Source organism: Salvia miltiorrhiza, chromosome 8, assembly GCF_028751815.1.
Source record: "Salvia miltiorrhiza cultivar Shanhuang (shh) chromosome 8, IMPLAD_Smil_shh, whole genome shotgun sequence".
Lineage (NCBI taxonomy): Eukaryota > Viridiplantae > Streptophyta > Magnoliopsida > Lamiales > Lamiaceae > Salvia > Salvia miltiorrhiza.
The window spans coordinates 36,676,204-36,696,153 of NC_080394.1; the positions used below are offsets into that span (position 1 = coordinate 36,676,204).

The window sequence follows — 19,950 nt, forward strand, 5'->3', positions numbered from 1 at the left end:
ATCCAGAAGTGATCAATCAATGCTTGTTTAATATTTTTGGGTTCCATTTCGGATATATAAGAAGTATATCTCACTTCATTGCACGTAGAAGTCATACACACTAGTTTCACCCATTCTTGTTGATTCATTAGCGCTTTCTCTCTTGTTCGTACTCCTTGCATGTTTTCTGTTATTTGAGAAATAGGATGACTTTTGCTGATTTGCTCAGGTGGATCACGTCTTTGGGTATTTTGAAGTTCTTGAATGATATCTTCTTCATTGGAATTTTCTGCCTCCTCCACTGTTGGCTCAGAAGTTGAGACATTGGTGTCAACATTTGTTCTTCCTTCAGTTTCTGGACCTTGGGCACTTTCTACTGGCCTTCCTCTTTCAACATAGTCTTCTATGTTGTCTTCATCTATTCTACCTGCCATGTCAGTGTAATCATCGAAGACAACATTTACCGACTGTACTACAATCTTAGTCCTAAGTTGAGGATACGATAGGCATGACCTTTGAGGGAATAACCAACAAAAATTTCTTTATCACTCTTAGAGTCAAACTTCAAGAGATGATCTCTATCATTAAGAGTATAGCACACATCCAAATACATTGAAATACTTGAGATTGAGCATTCTTCCATTTAAGATTTCATGAGAAGTCATGGAAGTCCCCGGTCTTAAGTTTATCCTATTTGAGATGTGATACATGGTATTTGTCCGCTTATTTTTTTACACGACGCAAGTGCACATGTGCAATTGTGTATAGGCAAGTAAGGTCGAATCCACAGAGACTAATTAAAACTAATTATTATCCTAAATCGCTATTCTCTATCAGGAAAATAAATAAAGATGGGTTTTGATTTAAAGCAATGTAAATAAATAACTGGAAAGAAAAATAAATCAAGCTGCAGGAAAAATCAAATGGAAATAAATTATCCCAAGGTAAATGTTTCAACAGATTCAGATATCCAACAGATTCAATTCAATAATCAAGATAAATTCTCCTAAGACAATCATAATGCTAATCTATACCCACTCCCGTGGCATACAAACTGTTGATTACATGCAAGGCTATCGTCCCCGGATCACACTCTTAAACATGCAACTCCCAAAAGTTCTTAGGATTAATGTCCTCACACTTATCTCAACTTTATCTCGAATATCAATAAGTATGTTTTATGCTTTTAGTTCAGGTAATAATTATCATCTTCCGATATCAAATTAAAACCTAAGATTATGCTAAATTGGTGGCCAATCAATTAAAGCAAACAACAAGCATAAGAACATAAAAAGGAAAATAAATCTTGATAAATTAAATCAAATAAAGTTGGGAATCCAAATTTGTTTACTTCCTAAAACTCTAGGATAAAAATGTTCTAGCCACACGTAGACATATGAACTAGAACAAAAATTTCAAGAAAATAAATAAGCATTCAACAAATAAACCGTAGTGAAAATATGAGAATCTTCAGTTCTTGCTCTTGAGGTCTTCTCCGTCTGTCTCTGCACCTCTCCAGAAAATAAAATAAAAGTGAAGTCCCGTTCAAAAATATTTTGGGGTTCTTTTATATGCCATAGGTCTTCTGGCTCTTTTTGCACTCCAAAAATCATGTTTTAGTTGAAAAATTTGGACTTGGGCTCGAAAAGGCACTGAACCCGCGGTCGCAGGCTGGACCGCGATCGGCGCCGAGTATCGCGGCTGCAGCCTTAGCCAGTGTTGTCTCCGGAAATTCCCTGAACTACGCCGCGGTCGTGGCAAGCGGCCGTGGCCCTTGCCCGCGAGACCTCGTGAGGCGTGGTTAGGCATGCAGTCGCGTGTCTTCGCGACACGCGGACTTCCCGATGTCCGTTTTCTATCGTCCGACATCCGATTTGAGCTCCGTTTGCGCATATTTCAAATACTATCGTATTTACCATTTGTTTTAGATTCACCCATATTTCTACAAAAAACCAAGATTCTCATCCAATACTTTATCCTTTAAAAAAAATGATAAATATAAGTTTTTAGCCCATCATTTGGGCATTTTCTCAAATATATCCCACCCTAAGTATAATTACAAACAATACCCATCGTTTCATTTATAGCCAGCAAAAATATTCCGATTATCGGTAAATGACGTGTTCCAACCAAGTGCCATGTCAGTAGTACACGTGGAACTAAAATAAAAAATAAAAAAGACACGCACGTATAATAGAAAATGTGTTCTGCTTTAACAAAATCACGTTTTCATCCTATTCCCCCCTAATTGAACCCTAACCCACCAGCTATCTCCTCCACTACTGATTCATCCCACCCCAGCCATCTTCTCCGGCTGTTCCTCCCTCCCCCGCAGGTAATGCTTCCTTATTGTCGATTTACCGCAACTTTATAAGAATTTCACCAATATTGCACAAGAATCAAATCAAACACGACATAACAGATTTCACCAATACTCCACCAAATCAAACACGGCAGAACAGAATTTCACAAATACTCCACCAAATCAAACACGGTAGAATAGATTTAACAAGTTGTTGGGGGTTTCACGTCAATTAGTGGAATAACTAAAAGTAATCGCCTATTGAAACCTTCTTGTTGGCGACAATGCTCCACTTAAGGTCATCGATGATTCCATCACAGTCATAGGGTATCTACTCATCTGTCATCTCTCTCTTGATACTTCATCTATCTAATCTCTACATATTAACGCGGTAGAACAGATTTAATACGCAGAATACTTATAAAAAAAACACCAAAATTCAAACACAAACTGAAAGGTGTCGCTCACAAAAGTTGAAGGTATCCAAGAAGTCAAATACTATTTATTTCGTAAATTAATGGGCAAGGTTTCCAAACTTACATGGTTATATACGCGGATGGCGGCGGAAGAAATGGTGGTGGTGGGCAGGGGACAGCGAAGGACATGGCAGTGGGTGGGCAGGAGGCGGAGGAGATGGCACCTTCAAATGGGGCGAGGGAGATGGCCCACTACAAGAAACAGCGCCTGTAACGACCGAATTTAACGACCGAAATTTTCGGTCTTTAAAAAGGCAGTCGTAACTACCGAAATTAAATATTAACGACCGTTTTCTTTAAAAAAAATTTTATCTACGACCGAATTAAACGGTCGTTAACTTTTAACGGCCGTATCAACGACCGATACGGTCGTTAGTTATTTTTTATTTAATTTTGATATAACGACCGTTACAAACGGTTGTTAACTTAATTTCAGATATGATATTTTTATTTTTTTGGAAATATTTAACGACCGTTTATGGAACGGTCGTTGTTTTTTAATTATAAAATTATTTAATATTTACGACCGAAATTCGGTCTTTATATTAGAATTAAAAAAAAAATTAATAATTATTTTTAACGACCGTGTTTCGGTCGTTGTAAACCAAAATTTTAAATATTATAATTAAAATTTTTAACGACCAAAAAACGGTCGTTATATTAAGATTCGGTCGTTGAAGTTGCCGATTTAACTTAGGTTTTCTAATTTTTTCCCCATTTTCTTCTCCACCTTTCCTCCTCCGATTCTTCGCCTCCCGCCGCCGATTTCGCCATTACCGACGAGATAGTCGCCGTTCCCGACACCGTCGCCTCCGTCCAACGAACGCCCACCTCCACCGACGCCGCCGCTGTTGCTCCTCTCCATCCGACGCGACCGCTGCTGCTACATAATTGAAAATAGGAATATAAATTCAAAACAAAAAAATAGTACTTAAAAAATGATCGAAATTCCGGTCGATAATTGGAAAACGGTCGTTACGAAATAACGGCAAAAAACAGAAAAAACGACCACTAACAACCGAAATTATAGAATTAACGATCGAATTTCGGTCTTTAAACAACGACCGGGGGAAAAATGGTTGTTAAAGATCTCAGAAGATCAACGACCGTTATATAACGGTCGTTGAACTTCTGAGATCTTTAACGACCGTTTCCTCCCGCTCGTTGTTTAAAGACCGAAATTCGGTCGTTGCATCCAGAAATTAGTCGTCACGGAAAGCTTGGCTACGGTTTTAAAGACCGAATAAACGGTCGTTATAAATAAATTTCGGTCGTTAAAATTCAACGACCGAAATAAAACGGTCGTTGTAGGCCGCACGACGAACAAAACGGCGACCACAGTTTTCGGTCATTAAGTCTGTAACGATCGAATTTTCGAGTTTAACGATCGAAAATTCAGTCGTTAGAGCCGCGTTTTCTTGTAGTGGCCCGGGGGGTGGAAGAACCAACAGAGGAGATGGCGGGGGAGGGAGGAATCGACGGTGGAGAGGGAAGCGGCGGAGGAGGAGTCGGGCTAATGTGTTGATCGACATAGGGGTTGATTCAGATGGAAAAATACGCATGGGGAAGAAGGACGCAATTTTAAAAGATTAAAGATGAACCGTTGTCTTTTAAATGGCGTGTATTCTATAAGTATTTTTGTTTTATTTTTTAATTTCGCGTGTACTACTGACATGGCATTTGGCCGTAACACATCATTTATTAATAGTCGGAATATTTTTACGGGCCATAAATAAAAAAAAATGAAACGATGATTATTATTTTATAATTATACTTAGGGTGAAATATTTTTTAAAAAACGCTCAAACAATGTGCCAAAAACTGATATTTACCCTTAAAAAATTACTAATATATATCAATAAAAAAGTCACTGTGCCTGCATGTATTTCAATAAAGTACTAGAAATTTATTGTGTATTATTTCTGAGCTATTTGTGGTGATTAAATTGTTGCATCACTCTCGCGAATCTATATCTAAATAATATAGCAACGTATTTGGACAAATATCTATTACCTCTCATCCTACCTTTATTTTCCACCATAGAATACGAGTAAGAAAGTTAAACAGAATCCTTGTCGGTTCTTTAAATCTTTATTCCCTCGAAATGATATATGATCTCACCGAATATATTGTGAAGTAAGTTTAGGCATCAAATCCACAAGTTGCTTTGATTTTTGAATTTGTCGTGTTACTGTTCCACAAACTTAATTGAGGAAGTGTGAGTATAAAATGTTTTTCGAATTTAAAAGTTGTTTCGATATTTGGGTTTGATTTGTTGATCATAACTTATTGATGGAACAATGCTTTTTAAAGTATTGTGTCCTGAACTAGCTGATAATGAGTTAATTTGTTTGATGTGTATCTGTTTAAATAATTTTAAATTAATTGAAATCTTATGGACTGAAAGTTGGGTTCTCAATATTTGCATTATGTCCTTACTTGCTCCTTCTTAATTAGTCTACTTTTAGAAGCATTACTATAATAATATAAGAGAGGAGAGATTAAGTTAAAAAATTAACTAAATGAAAAGCATGTCGGGTATACTACAGGCCATATAACAATGCCTCTTAAATACCAACATTTTAAGAACCTCCATTCCACGTTAAAGAATAAGCATGGGACATGAACATATGTTCCATATTATATATATAGAGAGATGGAAAAATTTAAAATATAAATTTGAAACTGTTTACAAGATTTAGATCATCAAGATTTACGATTAATTTATCACTTTGTTAGATGAATTCAAAAATTTTGGTTCGATATAGGGAGCAAAAAATTTAATTTCAAAATTCAGACATTTATGTAGCGAATTCAGATGTATTATACTCCCTTCATCCATCAATTCGTGTTCTAGGAGAAGGGGGCATAGATTTTAAGAAAAAATGTACTCCCTCCGTCCCAAACGAAATGTCATGTTTTCCTTTTTGAGCTTTCCCAAACGAAATGTCTTGTTTCCTTTTTTTGGCAATACACTCTCTCTCTATACTTAATATTTAAATAATTTCCATCAACCCACTTTATCTACTTTATACACATTTCTTAATCTCCATGCCGAAAAGAAATAGGACATTTCGTTTGAGACAGAGGGAATTATTATTTATTTGTTGAGTGGAGAAAATGACACGACTTTTTTAAGAAAAAATAATTTATTTGTTAAGAAAATAATTACTAAAAATAAGTATGACACGAATTGATGGACAGATCAAAATGACAAATTAAAACACGAATTGGTGAACGGATAGAATATATATAAAATTGAAAGAAATTCAGAGGTTCGTAATTTGTATTTCAATAGGGATTTGTAGCCTAACCCCGACCCTCTTTATATATATACACGTGTATACATATTCCAGTTCTTTACTAACATTATCCCCTTCTATCTTGAATAAAAAGCATTTAATTCATTAAAATATTAATTTTAAAATTAATCTTAAATAATACTCTATTCGTCCACAAAAAAAATAGTTTATTTTTATCATTTTAGGATGTTCATAAAAATTAGTCTCTTTCCATTTTGGAAACTATCTATTCCATGGTGAATCCTATTTTTTACTCACAAAATAATTAATTATCATTATATATAAACACTACTTTTTAAGTAAGATCATTTTTCCACTCACAATATAATAATTATTTTTATTAAAATTCGTATCATCCCTTACTATGATTATTTTTTGTGAACGAAGGTAGTATGCTATAAATATACAAGTCCAATCACAACATATTAATGTTTTCTTTTTTTGAAAATAACTAGCCTGTCAACTTCGGCAATTAATTACCAAATATTTAGAAGAAAAAAAAAACTAAAATAACTCTTGGTCAATTTTCAATTGAGTTGGCAAATCGGAATCACGCGGAAAACAACTAAACTGATAAAGCAATTTGAGATAAATCTTGTTTTTTGATGAAGATAGAAATAAAGATTGATCAGTGATGCCAAACAGGAAAAAGAAGAAGAGAATGTGTTCGTGTGTTTTATGCGAAGAAAATAGAAAAAATTAAAGCCTCGGGGAACAACAATTTGCAGTGAAAAAGAAAAAAAGAAAAGAAAAAAGGAAAGAACAACTCGGGGAATGAAGAAATCTCACTAAAGAAAAAAATGGAGTATATATTATGGGGTCGATGAGCACTATTCTTGGTATTTTTATTACTTTAGTGCATATTGAAAAAATATGTTGGGAGAAATGAAGAATGAATCTAAGAATCTCATGTTTTTGTTTCTTATTACTTTGTTTTATATTATTAGTACATGTTTTCATATGGTGGCACAATCTTTTCCACAAAAAATGGTCGTGCAGTAGATAATTTGTTTGGATTTAGGTCAGCTTTATTAGGTCGTTGGATTATTCTATTATGGATAATTTGAGTTGTAATTTTTTTGAGTTTGAAATTTTTTGGGCTTAATAAATTATATATATATATATATATAATATATATTTATCTTAATAATTTTAAAATTATAACAAACGAATATTCACAATAAATGAGTATTATTTTAACACCGACTTACATAATAATTAATCGATAATTTTTAGAGAGATAAGAATACGTATATTTTTCCTAAATAATTATTATTTTTAAATTTTTACATCTAAATATTTTATTTTAAGCGTTAAAATAAAAATAGAGTATGAAATAATGAATATAACTTTTTAATATTGAATTAAATACATTTCCAAATATCTGGATTTATTTTTTATTTTTCCTAACTTTCAAAAAGTTTAGTAACATAGTTTGAAAACCAACCAATGACAAAAATTCAATTGATCGAGTCAACTCATTCATTTCCGGGCCTGCCCTATTAGATTAGGGTTATTTTCCGGCCAACACTATAGGATCGCGGGCTATTTGATTATGGGCTATTCGAGTTGTAATTTTTTCGAGTTACAAATTTACAACCCTAATCTTACAGAATTGTCGATCTATTCGGGCCAACCTACGAGTTTCAACCTAGATTGTCATTTGTACATAAGAGGCACCAAAATCTATTAATCATCTTATTGTAAAATTATATTTTTAAGGATGTTTGCCTTTTATGATTGATAAAATATATGATTAAATATTTTCTAGTGTGATTTCTTTAATTTCACATGTCCAGATCAACTTGCGCTCGCCCACGACCCTAGCCCATCCGATAAGGTATCATTTATTATTATTATTAAAAGTGTTATTTTCATGCATTAAAAGTATAATTTGTAATGTAATTTATTTTTATACAATGTATCATTTATTTTTAATATCAATTGCTGTTAAGAAAGTACCCCCCCCCCCTCTCCCCCGGTCCAAAATAAGTGTGGTGGTGTGGATGGGTTGGCACGAGTTTTAAGAAAATATTGTGAGATGTGTATAAAGTGTAGAAAGGATTCCACCAAATTGATTTGTTAGCTAATAACTAAATGGTTTGTGAAGTGAGTTTTTTGTAAATATTGTATGTGATTGAAAGTATAAGGGTATATGTCATAAAATAGAAAGACCACACTTATTGTAGACGGACGAAAATAGTAAAAAGACCACATTTATCGTGGACGGATGAAATCTCATTTTCTATTTGGTGCGTCGTTTTACACCAAAAATATCCGGCAGTCAGCCGGTATGCCCACACTGCGCAGACAGCAGTAAGCAAGATCGTCTCCCAAGGGACTGGCGAGAATTTCTCTAATTAAAGCCTGCAAGTAACCCACGAAATTTTGAGAAGAAAATATGGAAATTACTTAACTTAAAATTAAATAAATAAAATCCGAATAAACCAATTTTTCTAATTAACCAAAAGATGAATAAAAATTCCAACAATTAATAAAAAAATTCCAGCAATCAATTAAGTCCACCCTAGCTCAATTATTCCGATCATGGATGCAAAAATAACTTTAAATCATGCAAACAAACCAGTTATAACCACCGAAGACGCTTCTGACGTGATCTTATTTCTCCTTAATTATTCGGTAACCAGGAAGACGCTTCACTAATTACTATCCTAATCGACTGACAACCGTAAGAGACGCTCTATAGGTTTAATGAGCCGACAGCATTAATATCTAGAGAAACCCGATTCAAAACCAATAAACTCTGACGCAGGATTATTGAATTAAGACTGCTTTTCCCTTGACCCTGATGTGTCAATTTACCACTAATCAAACCTAAACCACAATTACGGATGGCCGGTTCAATTGGCTATATAATTAATTCTAATCCAATAAATATTTGCAACTATCTAATGGATTAAAACAATTAATATCATTAAACATGGAGAATCGCAGATGCAAGCATAAAATAAAGTATAAGAACAATTCGATCTCACAGAATAATTTCGCTAGTGCTTCCTTAATCGTTGCCGGAATAAACGAATTTAGCTAGAAAACATAATTAAATAACACAAGAAATAAATAAATAAATTGCAAGGGATGATGAAAGAAAATAAAAAGAACTTGAATTGCTCCAAAACTTGCGTCCAATCTGCTCTCTCAAGATTGGAGTGAATTATGATATGTCATGTCTGATATGAAAAACAAACTCACTCCTAATATATATATAGCTAAGAAAGTAAACCTAATAAGACTAAAATGGCGTGGGCCTTAACTAATTAAACAAAACTAAACACCTAAACTAATAAGAAAAACTAATCTAAACATAACTAAAGTTGGCGCTGGGACCAAACTAACAAAATAAAGTAACCAAAAGTGGCGCATGAAAGTCCACAAAATACCATCAAAATATGGCAGCCTTCATTGATTCATTTTAGTCAAACATGGCAGCCCATAATTCAAAATTCACCCGCCCCTCTTCTAGACAAAATTTGTCTTCAATAGTTGCAATTCAAACAGCAATTCAGGTTCTATTCTCCACAGCCTCAAGCTTCAAAATTCTTCTCAAAATCAAATCTTTTTCTCCAAAACCTATCAAATACCATCAAAATACATATAAGATCATAATCATATCCTAAAGATGATATTTAATACAAATTAAACATGGAAAACATAGAAAAATCCCCCAAATAAATGCGTATAAATACGCCCAATCAAATCCCCCCACACTTAAACAAAGCTCGCCCTCGAGCACCAAAAAGAACAAAACGACAGGGAAGGAACAAAAGAAGACTCAAAACAGCAAAAACAAAGCTTTGGCAACAATATGATAGATAATACTCAAAGTCTTGATCAAGATACAATCATCCATAAACCACTAACTATGCTCTTGCTCAGAAAATTATGCCATGTTCTTCATTCAAGTCAAAATTGTGCAAATTCAATCCTGCCTCACCAAGTTCACTCAATTTCTCTCAAAAGATAAATATGGACAGAAAAGATTCACACAATTCACAACTTAATGCCTTCAAACACAGTTTGCCCTTATGTCACTATCTCCACCAAAATATGGAACCAATGCACAAATCAAAAGGTCTTGCATTTTGGTTGTAATGGGGCTAGGGTACGTATAGGTGGGATAAACAAGGAAAAGAGATCAAAAAGGCTCAATATATGACTGAAAACATGCAACACACCAGACTTTCCATCAATAAAACTCTAGAGTAGCTCCTCAACATATCCACAATCCTCAAAAAGTATGCATCAACTCTAACATATACATATAGGACATAATCATGAATGAATGTATACACAATAAACCCTTTCTTTTCTTTGAACTTTTTTTCTGTTCTTTTTTTTTTTTTTTTTTTCAACAACATATATTCTTAATAAATCAATAAATCATCAACAACACATTAACATGATAGGAGTATTCATCTCGTTATAACCTAGTGCATTCACATGTTTTCAAAGGACAAAAGCAGGCTGAAATAGGCTTAGGCTCAATATATGTGAGGTTTTAATCAAACAAAAGAGGAGCAATTGAGGCACAAATGGCTCACTAAGGGAATAGTGAAGGTTCGGATAATATGTTCAGGCCAAACAATGGTTATTCCTAAATGCCTTAATCATTTTCATGCATTAAATTCTCAAACTCAGTTTTGATTATGGCAACAGGGCAAACCAGAAATTCAGCATAGAAGTTCGAATCAATCACTCATCAAAGAAATAATTGGAGCTATTCATGTGTGCTCATTAAGGCTCAATCCTCACAATTAAGTAGGCTTCAAGTAATTTTGATCAAATTTTGCACGTTTTTCTCATACAAGAACACCTACAAACATATGCATAATTCCATCACAAGAGCAACAGCCTATCATACCAAATCCAATATCCTAATTTCAACTCTTCACATCATCCATCATAACATTGCCAAAGGACTCGAAACTGACTCGAAGACCAAACCAACAGACCAACAGAACAAAAAGGCAAAAACAAACAAAACAAAGAACAAAGACACCCCCCCACACTTGGACAAAACAATGTCCTCATTGTGTGAGAGTATGACAGACCAAAACAGAAACAACAGAAGACAATTAAAAGAAATAGAAGCTTCAAAAATGAAAAGCAAAAAAGAGAGAAACTTCCCTGAACGGTAATCAAGAAGGTGGAGGAGGGTGCTAAAGCTTCCGGCGATGAAGAATGGGCCACCGGAGATGAAGGAGATGTGGCAGAATTGCGGTTTCCGGTGGCTGGTGTTTGGCACTGCTGTGGTGGAGCGACTCCGGTGGAGCGGGGTGGTGTTGGGGGAAACCAAATTGAGGGAATTTTGACTTTAGTCAAAAACCCTAGTTCCAGAATTTGCACCTTGGCCCCCAAACCTGCGAAATTGACCAAAACACACCCCAAGTTTTTTTTTTTTTTTAAATAAAGAAAAACGAAAATAAACAAAAAAAAACAAGGGAAAGAAAAATCGGGTTGCCTCCCGATTAGCGCCTTTATTTAACGTCCTTGGCTGGACAGAAAAGAAGTTCAAAATCCTTAGACAATGGTTGGAGACGTCAGGCTGAGCGCATTGAACGACTCCATCTCGACTCCAGCATAGTATGGCTTGAGTAATTGTCCATTAACCTTAAAACACTTTCGTGTTTCGAGGCTTTGGATTTCCACAGCTCCATGAGGACTCACACTAACAATTTCAAACGGGCCCAACCAACGAGATTTCAATTTTCCTGGCATAATCCTTAAGCGTGCGTTAAACAAGAGAACCTTCTGCCCAACTTCAAATGATTTCCTTCGAATGTATTTGTCATGTAGAAATTTGGTTCGTTCCTTGTAACGACTTGCATGATCATACGCTTCCAATCGAATCTCCTCTAATTCTTGCAGTTGAAATTTCCGCTCTTTGCCAACAACTTTCTCATCTAAACAGAATTCCTTCACGGCCCAAAAAGCTTTATGTTCCATCTCAACAGGTAAATGACATTGCTTCCCAAAAATCAGCCTGTACGGAGACATACCAATCGGTGACTTGAATGCAGTGCGGTATGCCCATACCGCATCGTCCAGTCTCAAACTCCAATCCTTTCGTCTCGGGTTGACTGTTTTCTCAAGGATGCTCTTGATTTCTCGATTAGAAACTTCAGCCTGACCGTTGGATTGTGGATGATAGGCCGTGGCAACTCGATGATGGACTCCATATTTCTTGAAAAGTGCTTCCAAAGTGCGGTTGCAAAAATGAGTTCCTTGATCGCTAATGATGGCACGGGGCACTCCAAATCTGTTAAAAATATTAACCTTAAGGAACCCTGCAACAACTTTAGAGTCATTAGTGCGGGTGGCCTTCACTTCCACCCACTTCGAAACATAATCAACAGCCAAAAGAATATAAGAATTTCCAAAAGAACTAGGAAACGGCCCCATAAAATCCATTCCCCAAACGTCAAAGATTTCACAAACCAAAATAGGGACTTGAGGCATTTCATTGCGAGAAGAGATATTACCTGTTCTTTGGCACTTGTCACAATTTTTGCAGAAATAGTAAGAATCCTTAAAAATAGTTTCCCAATAAAAACCACAATCAAGAATCTTACGTGCTGTTCGTTTGGGACCAAAATGACCTCCACAAGCATGAGCATGGCAAAAATTCAAAATGGAATGAATCTCCTCATCAGGGATGCAACGTCGTATCACTTGATCCGCACAGGTCTTCCACAAATAAGGATCATCCCATATGAAGTATTTTGCTTGGCTCCTCAACTTATTCTTACGGGCTGTCTCCATTCCCTTAGGAAAAACTCCAGCAGTTAGAAAATTAACCAAATCAGCATACCAAGGAGTGTTACCGTCGATGTGCAGCAGTTGTTCGTCTGGAAAATCGTCTGGTATGGGCATACCGTCCGACACAGTCTGCAATCTGCTCAAATGGTCAGCTACCAAGTTCTCGGCTCCCTTTTTATCTTTAATCTCCAAGTCAAATTCCTGCAAAAGAAGAATCCAACGGATCAAGCGAGGCTTAGATTCTTTTTTAGAGAGCAAATACTTAAGAGCTGCATGGTCAGAATAAACAACAACTTTAGAGCCAATCAAATAAGATCTAAATTTTTCACAAGCAAAAACGATGGCTAAAAGCTCCTTCTCCGTGGTTGTGTAATTGCATTGAGCCGTGTTGAGAGTTTTGGAAGCATAGTAAATCACATGGCTCTCTTTCCCAACTTTCTGCCCTAGCACTGCTCCAACGGCGTAGTCGCTTGCATCGCACATGATTTCAAAAGGCTCTCCCCAAATTGGTGGCTGAATGATGGGGGCAGAAGTGAGTCTACTTTTCAACAAATCAAAGGCCTCCTTGCACTTGTCATCGAACACAAAAGACACATCTTGATGAAGCAACCTAGTGAGAGGTTGAGCAGTCTTTGCGAAGTCCTTGATGAAGCGCCTATAAAAACCTGCATGGCCTAAGAAAGCACGAATCTCTTTCACATTAGAAGGATAAGGTAACTTAACAATCAAATCAATTTTCGCCTTATCAACTTCTACTCCTCTTGCAGAAATCACATGCCCAAGAACAATCCCCTCTCTCACCATGAAATGACATTTCTCAAAGTTCAACACCAAATTAGTGTCGACACATCTCTGCAAAACTTGTTCAAGATTAGTCAAACAATGGTCAAAAGAGTCTCCATGCACAGTAAAATCATCCATGAAAATTTCTATGCAACTCTCAATCATGTCAGAAAATAGGCTCATCATACAACGCTGAAAAGTACCAGGAGCATTACATAATCCAAACGGCATACGACGCCATGCAAAAGTGCCAAAAGGACAAGTAAAAGTGGTTTTCTCTTGATCTTCCTGAGCTACAAAAATTTGAAAATATCCAGAGTAGCCATCAAGAAAACAAAAGAATTCCTTACCAGCCAATCGCTCAAGCATCTCATCAATGAAAGGTAATGGAAAATGATCTTTCCTAGTAGCATTATTCAACTTCCTAAAATCAATGCACATACGCCAACCAGTTTGCAACCTCATGGGAATCAACTCATTCTTCTCATTCTTAACCAATTGAAAACCAGACTTCTTAGGAACCACATGAACAGGACTGACCCATGTACTATCAGAAATCGGATAAATAATCCCTAGATCAAGCAATTTAAGAATTTCTTTAAGCACAACTTCTTTCATGACAGGGTTCAATTTTCTTTGAGGATCCCTAGACGGCTTACTATTAGGCTCAAGTAAGATTCTATGCATGCAAGTAGAGGGACTAATACCTTTGATATCGGCTATAGTCCATCCAATGGCAGATTTATGCATCTTAAGAAGACTTGCCAACCTTACATCTTGTTCTGCACTGAGTTCATTGTTGATGATCACTGGCAGCGTGTCATCCTCTCCTAAAAACACATATTTCAGATGCTGGGGCAGTACCTTCAAGTCCAGCTTCGGTGGCTTCACAACAGAGGGCAAAATCGGTTCTGTGTTGGTCGGTATGGGCATCCTGCTCGACAGGTGCCGAACTGGAATTTCCTCCGTTGAGTACAGCTGCATGATAATCTCTCTAATGGCTTCATTCTCCTCAGTTTTGGAGTTCTCTTCAGTTAGGGAACTGAAAATAACATGCTCAAGCTCATCCTCCCTGAAATTCTCAACAAATTCCTCAACCAAATGGTCAATAACATCAATCATGAACACAGATTCAGGATCCTCAACATGCTTCATAGCCTCAAAAATATTAAATGTGACAACATCTCCATCAAATTCAAGGCTAAGCATTCCACTATCCACATCAATTTTTGCTTTAGCAGTTTTCATGAATGGTCTCCCTAAAAGAATCAAGGATTGCTTAGCAGAATCATCCATATCAACAATATAAAAATCCACAGGAAAAATCAAATCATTGACCTTGACAAGGACATCCTCAACAACACCTTCGGGATATGCAGTAGACCTATCAGCTAACTGAATGATAACACGAGTGTCTTTCAAAGGTCCTAATTGCAAATCCTTATACACAGAATAAGGCATGACATTTATGGATGCTCCTAAATCTAGCATGGCTCTCTCAACAGTCTTATTACCTATAATGCATGGAATAGTGAACATACCAGGATCTCGACACTTTTGGGGCAATTTTCTTTGCAGAACAGCAGAAACATTCTCACTCACTCGAATTCTCACATCATTCCCAAACTTCATTTTCTTAGAGCATAACTCTTTTAAAAACTTTGCGTACCTGGGAACTTGCTTAATTGCATCAAGCAAAGGCAAGTTTATTTCTACCTTCTTGAAGATTTCCAGAATATCCTTCTCTTCTTCAATTCTCTTGTTCTGAGCCAACCTAGAAGGAAAAGGTGGTGCAATCAGTGATTGAGGAATTGAAACCTTAGGTTTTCCACTTACCTTAGAAGAGATAGGCTCGGTGGATTCTGGTGACTTCTCACTAATTGCATCGTCCTTGGCTTCATCGGGCTTATCTTTGTTCTGCTGCTTAGGTTGTGGCTCAGCTAGAATTCTCCCACTTCTTGTAGTTACTGCACTTGCATTTTCCTTGGGATTCATCTCCGTGACAGAAGGAAGTCGGCCTTGATTCGCCTGCAGCTTGTTCACCTGAGTGGCTAACTGCGTGATTTGTGTGCCCATATTACTCAACGCTGCCTGAGTTTCATGCTGGAACGCCTGCTGACTTTGCACCAAATTCTTCACAATTTCACTGCTCTGGGCGAGGCTCTTCATGATATCGTTCATATTGGGTGCAGAACTCGGTGCAGGACGTGCGGTATGGGCATACTGTCCAGCCTGCGGCGGATTCGGCGCGTACATCCCTGGTTCCTGCTGTCTCCACCTAAAATTTGGGTGATTTCTCCACCCTGGATTGTAGGTGTTGGAAAAAGGGTCGTTTCGCCTTTGCCTTTGTGCGTTCATCTCTTGCTCATCAGCGGATCCCATGCACGCTTGCTCAGTATTATTATCCTGCAGAGATGGACATGCATCAGTAGGATGATTATTTTCAAAGCAAATTCCACATTGAACGTGTTGAGTTTTAGAGACAGCAAGTCCTCTAACTAAAGAGGTGAGAGCATCAATTCTCTCGTTCATGTTGGAATCTTCTACTTTCTGCACTGGCCTATAACGATCATCATCCTCATCCTCATATTGTTGGCCATTTGAAACCATGTCAACGATGAGTTGCTTTGCTTCGTCCAAAGTTTTATTGGTCAAGCTTCCACCACAAGCAGCGTCAACAATTTTCCTATCAAAAGAAGACATACCACGATAAAAATAGTTAGTAAGCAATTGGTAGTCAGAAAATCCATGATCAGGACACTTGCGACACAGCTGTTGGAATCTCTCCCAATAATCGGCTAAACTCTCCGCCTTCTTCTGTTTAATGCTGCTAATGGCCATTCTCAAATTTGCAGCTCTGGACTCAGGAAAGAATTTTCGCAAGAATTGTTCTTCTAAATCTCCCCAAGTTCTAATCGAACCAGGAGGAAGATCAAAAAGCCAATCTCTCGCTCTACCCTGCAAAGTATGAGAAAAAGTCAATAGCCTCAAATTATTTTCAGTAAAACCATGAGGGCGTAGAGTTGAGCAAACTAGATCAAATTCAGCCAGATGCTTGTGTGCACTCTCTCCAGGTAAATCACCGAATTTGGGTAGCACTTGAATGAAACCAGGCCGTATTTCAGCGTTGCCATTAATGGCAGGAAGGACAATGCACAAAGGGCGATTGCTTCTATGACGGCCTAACTCTCTGATCAGTTGAGGTGGTTCCTGTCGAGGATCAACGATCTCTCTATCGTTCTCCTCATCCCTATTATTACGGTCACCCATTGGATCTTCAATTTCTTTTTGATCCTCAAGACTCGGTGGAGCAGAATTGGATCTCTTTTTCCACTCCTTAGCTTGCTTCTTCAACTTTCGTGCGGTCTTCTCGATTTCTGGATCAAAAACTAATACGCCTGTACGAGAAGAACGGGGCATAAACTAAAAATAAAATAACTAAAAATAAAAGACAGACTGAAATCAGTAAAATCCTGCTTAAAACCAATCCCCGGCAACGGCGCCAAAATTTGGTGCGTCGTTTTACACCAAAAATATCCGGCAGTCAGCCGGTATGCCCACACTGCGCAGACAGCAGTAAGCAAGATCGTCTCCCAAGGGACTGGCGAGAATTTCTCTAATTAAAGCCTGCAAGTAACCCACGAAATTTTGAGAAGAAAATATGGAAATTACTTAACTTAAAATTAAATAAATAAAATCCGAATAAACCAATTTTTCTAATTAACCAAAAGATGAATAAAAATTCCAACAATTAATAAAAAAATTCCAGCAATCAATTAAGTCCACCCTAGCTCAATTATTCCGATCATGGATGCAAAAATAACTTTAAATCATGCAAACAAACCAGTTATAACCACTGAAGACGCTTCTGACGTGATCTTATTTCTCCTTAATTATTCGGTAACCAGGAAGACGCTTCACTAATTACTATCCTAATCGACTGACAACCGTAAGAGACGCTCTATAGGTTTAATGAGCCGACAGCATTAATATCTAGAGAAACCCGATTCAAAACCAATAAACTCTGACGCAGGATTATTGAATTAAGACTGCTTTTCCCTTGACCCTGATGTGTCAATTTACCACTAATCAAACCTAAACCACAATTACGGATGGCCGGTTCAATTGGCTATATAATTAATTCTAATCCAATAAATATTTGCAACTATCTAATGGATTAAAACAATTAATATCATTAAACATGGAGAATCGCAGATGCAAGCATAAAATAAAGTATAAGAACAATTCGATCTCACAGAATAATTTCGCTAGTGCTTCCTTAATCGTTGCCGGAATAAACGAATTTAGCTAGAAAACATAATTAAATAACACAAGAAATAAATAAATAAATTGCAAGGGATGATGAAAGAAAATAAAAAGAACTTGAATTGCTCCAAAACTTGCGTCCAATCTGCTCTCTCAAGATTGGAGTGAATTATGATATGTCATGTCTGATATGAAAAACAAACTCACTCCTAATATATATATAGCTAAGAAAGTAAACCTAATAAGACTAAAATGGCGTGGGCCTTAACTAATTAAACAAAACTAAACACCTAAACTAATAAGAAAAACTAATCTAAACATAACTAAAGTTGGCGCTGGGACCAAACTAACAAAATAAAGTAACCAAAAGTGGCGCATGAAAGTCCACAAAATACCATCAAAATATGGCAGCCTTCATTGATTCATTTTAGTCAAACATGGCAGCCCATAATTCAAAATTCACCCGCCCCTCTTCTAGACAAAATTTGTCTTCAATAGTTGCAATTCAAACAGCAATTCAGGTTCTATTCTTGTCACAGCCCGCCTTAACTAAGGATAGTTAAGCCGAGTGATCTACGACTAGGGATGGGGTTAAAGAATAAGGGAAAGAAAGGGGCATCATTTGAAACCGTAAATCTTACTCAACCTAAGAAAAATCGTCGTATTTACTCATTAATACTCTTTTGAACAGTCTATGAAAGACAACATAAAACTTAATTAATATCATTAATCAAGTTATACATCATATGAAACCATTCTCTTAAGACTCAAAGTATGACATAACATACTATAACATCAACAACATCTTGCAGCGGAAAGTAGCTAGACATATGTATGAAGACATATTCTAGACAGGTTAACTATTTATTAACAACCCTGGAGACTCCGTTCATTGCAGCACCATCATCACATCAGCTCAACCTGCACATTTAGAAAACATATGCAGGGCTGAGTACAAAAGCACTCAGTGGGCACGTATGCCTAGGTATAAAAATACATGCTTCAAAACTGTAAATTGTCATGCCATCATAAACAGTACAGCAAGGGAGTTTTTCGCTAAAAAGGCCCAAGCTTACTAAGTTCATTTGTGATTCTTAAAGTTCGTCTGATCAGACTAAGTTCTTTTGTAATCTATCATATCTGAAACTGTGTGCCGGAGAGGTGGCCACCTCTCACGGTCACTTGACCGGCCAACCCGCTAGATGACTCACGGTCACTGGTGTACACTAGCCCTGGCAGGATAGCTATCAACTGCTCAGGACCCGAATTCGATTGCATCATTGGCAAAGCCAAAGCAGATAGATATCATACTAAAATTTAAACATTTTATGGCAAGACAACAGTTGTAATATTTTCCAGTTCAAAGATTTGTAACGAAATAACTTGTTCAAAGGTAGCATTAAACTCGTTTGATAGATATATATAAAACTGAAATTAACAGTTAAATCATCTCATGCATTCATTCGTATAAGAGGCCTACGACACGCAGGGGATCTCTATATACGTATAGTAAAAGTAATGCCCACCTCGTTGTGTCTCTGTATCAATGAGTAACGTCACTCTCTCCCTCAAGTCGTTACTTCCCAAAAGGACCTTCATCGTTATGAAGAATTGGTGAGAAGTTATAAAAGAAACCTCGATTAATAATCTAATTTCTTTTATGAAACATTAGTATCTCTAATGTTCATCTCTCTTGATTGTTAATCAATATAACAATTATTATCTCTCGTCATTACTCATTAATTATAACATCCTTATGTTATAATTAGCAGCGCTTCAATTAAAAGAAATATTTAACACATCGAAAAGTCCACTTTCTTAGCAGATCTATTCGCTCTCATCTCGTCTAATTAACCAATTAGAAAGTTAAACTTTCCATTAGGCATGTATTTGAGTCACGGGTCAACAAGAATCGACTATGCTCAAATTCTAATTTCACTAAAAATTTCGACATGACCTATTCATATATAATGTCAGCCACGAGATTTCAACGCGTGAATCTCACTACGTGAACTCGTCTCTCGACTCAAAACTTAACATCTTGACATCTTTTCAACGCAAA

General features: G+C 36.6%; 1 protein-coding gene across 1 annotated transcript; it reads right to left on the reverse strand.

Moving 5' to 3' along the window:
* Positions 1 to 11,561: 11,561 nt before the first annotated feature.
* LOC130998413 (uncharacterized) lies at positions 11,562 to 17,357 on the reverse strand. The gene is made up of 2 exons (XM_057923828.1): positions 16,107 to 17,357; positions 11,562 to 16,028 (listed from the first exon to the last, which is right to left on the reverse strand). Exons 1-2 carry the CDS (start codon positions 17,040 to 17,042, stop codon positions 11,601 to 11,603), a joined length of 5,364 nt encoding a protein of 1,787 aa, XP_057779811.1. The 5' UTR covers positions 17,043 to 17,357; the 3' UTR covers positions 11,562 to 11,600.
* Positions 17,358 to 19,950: the final 2,593 nt, after the last annotated feature.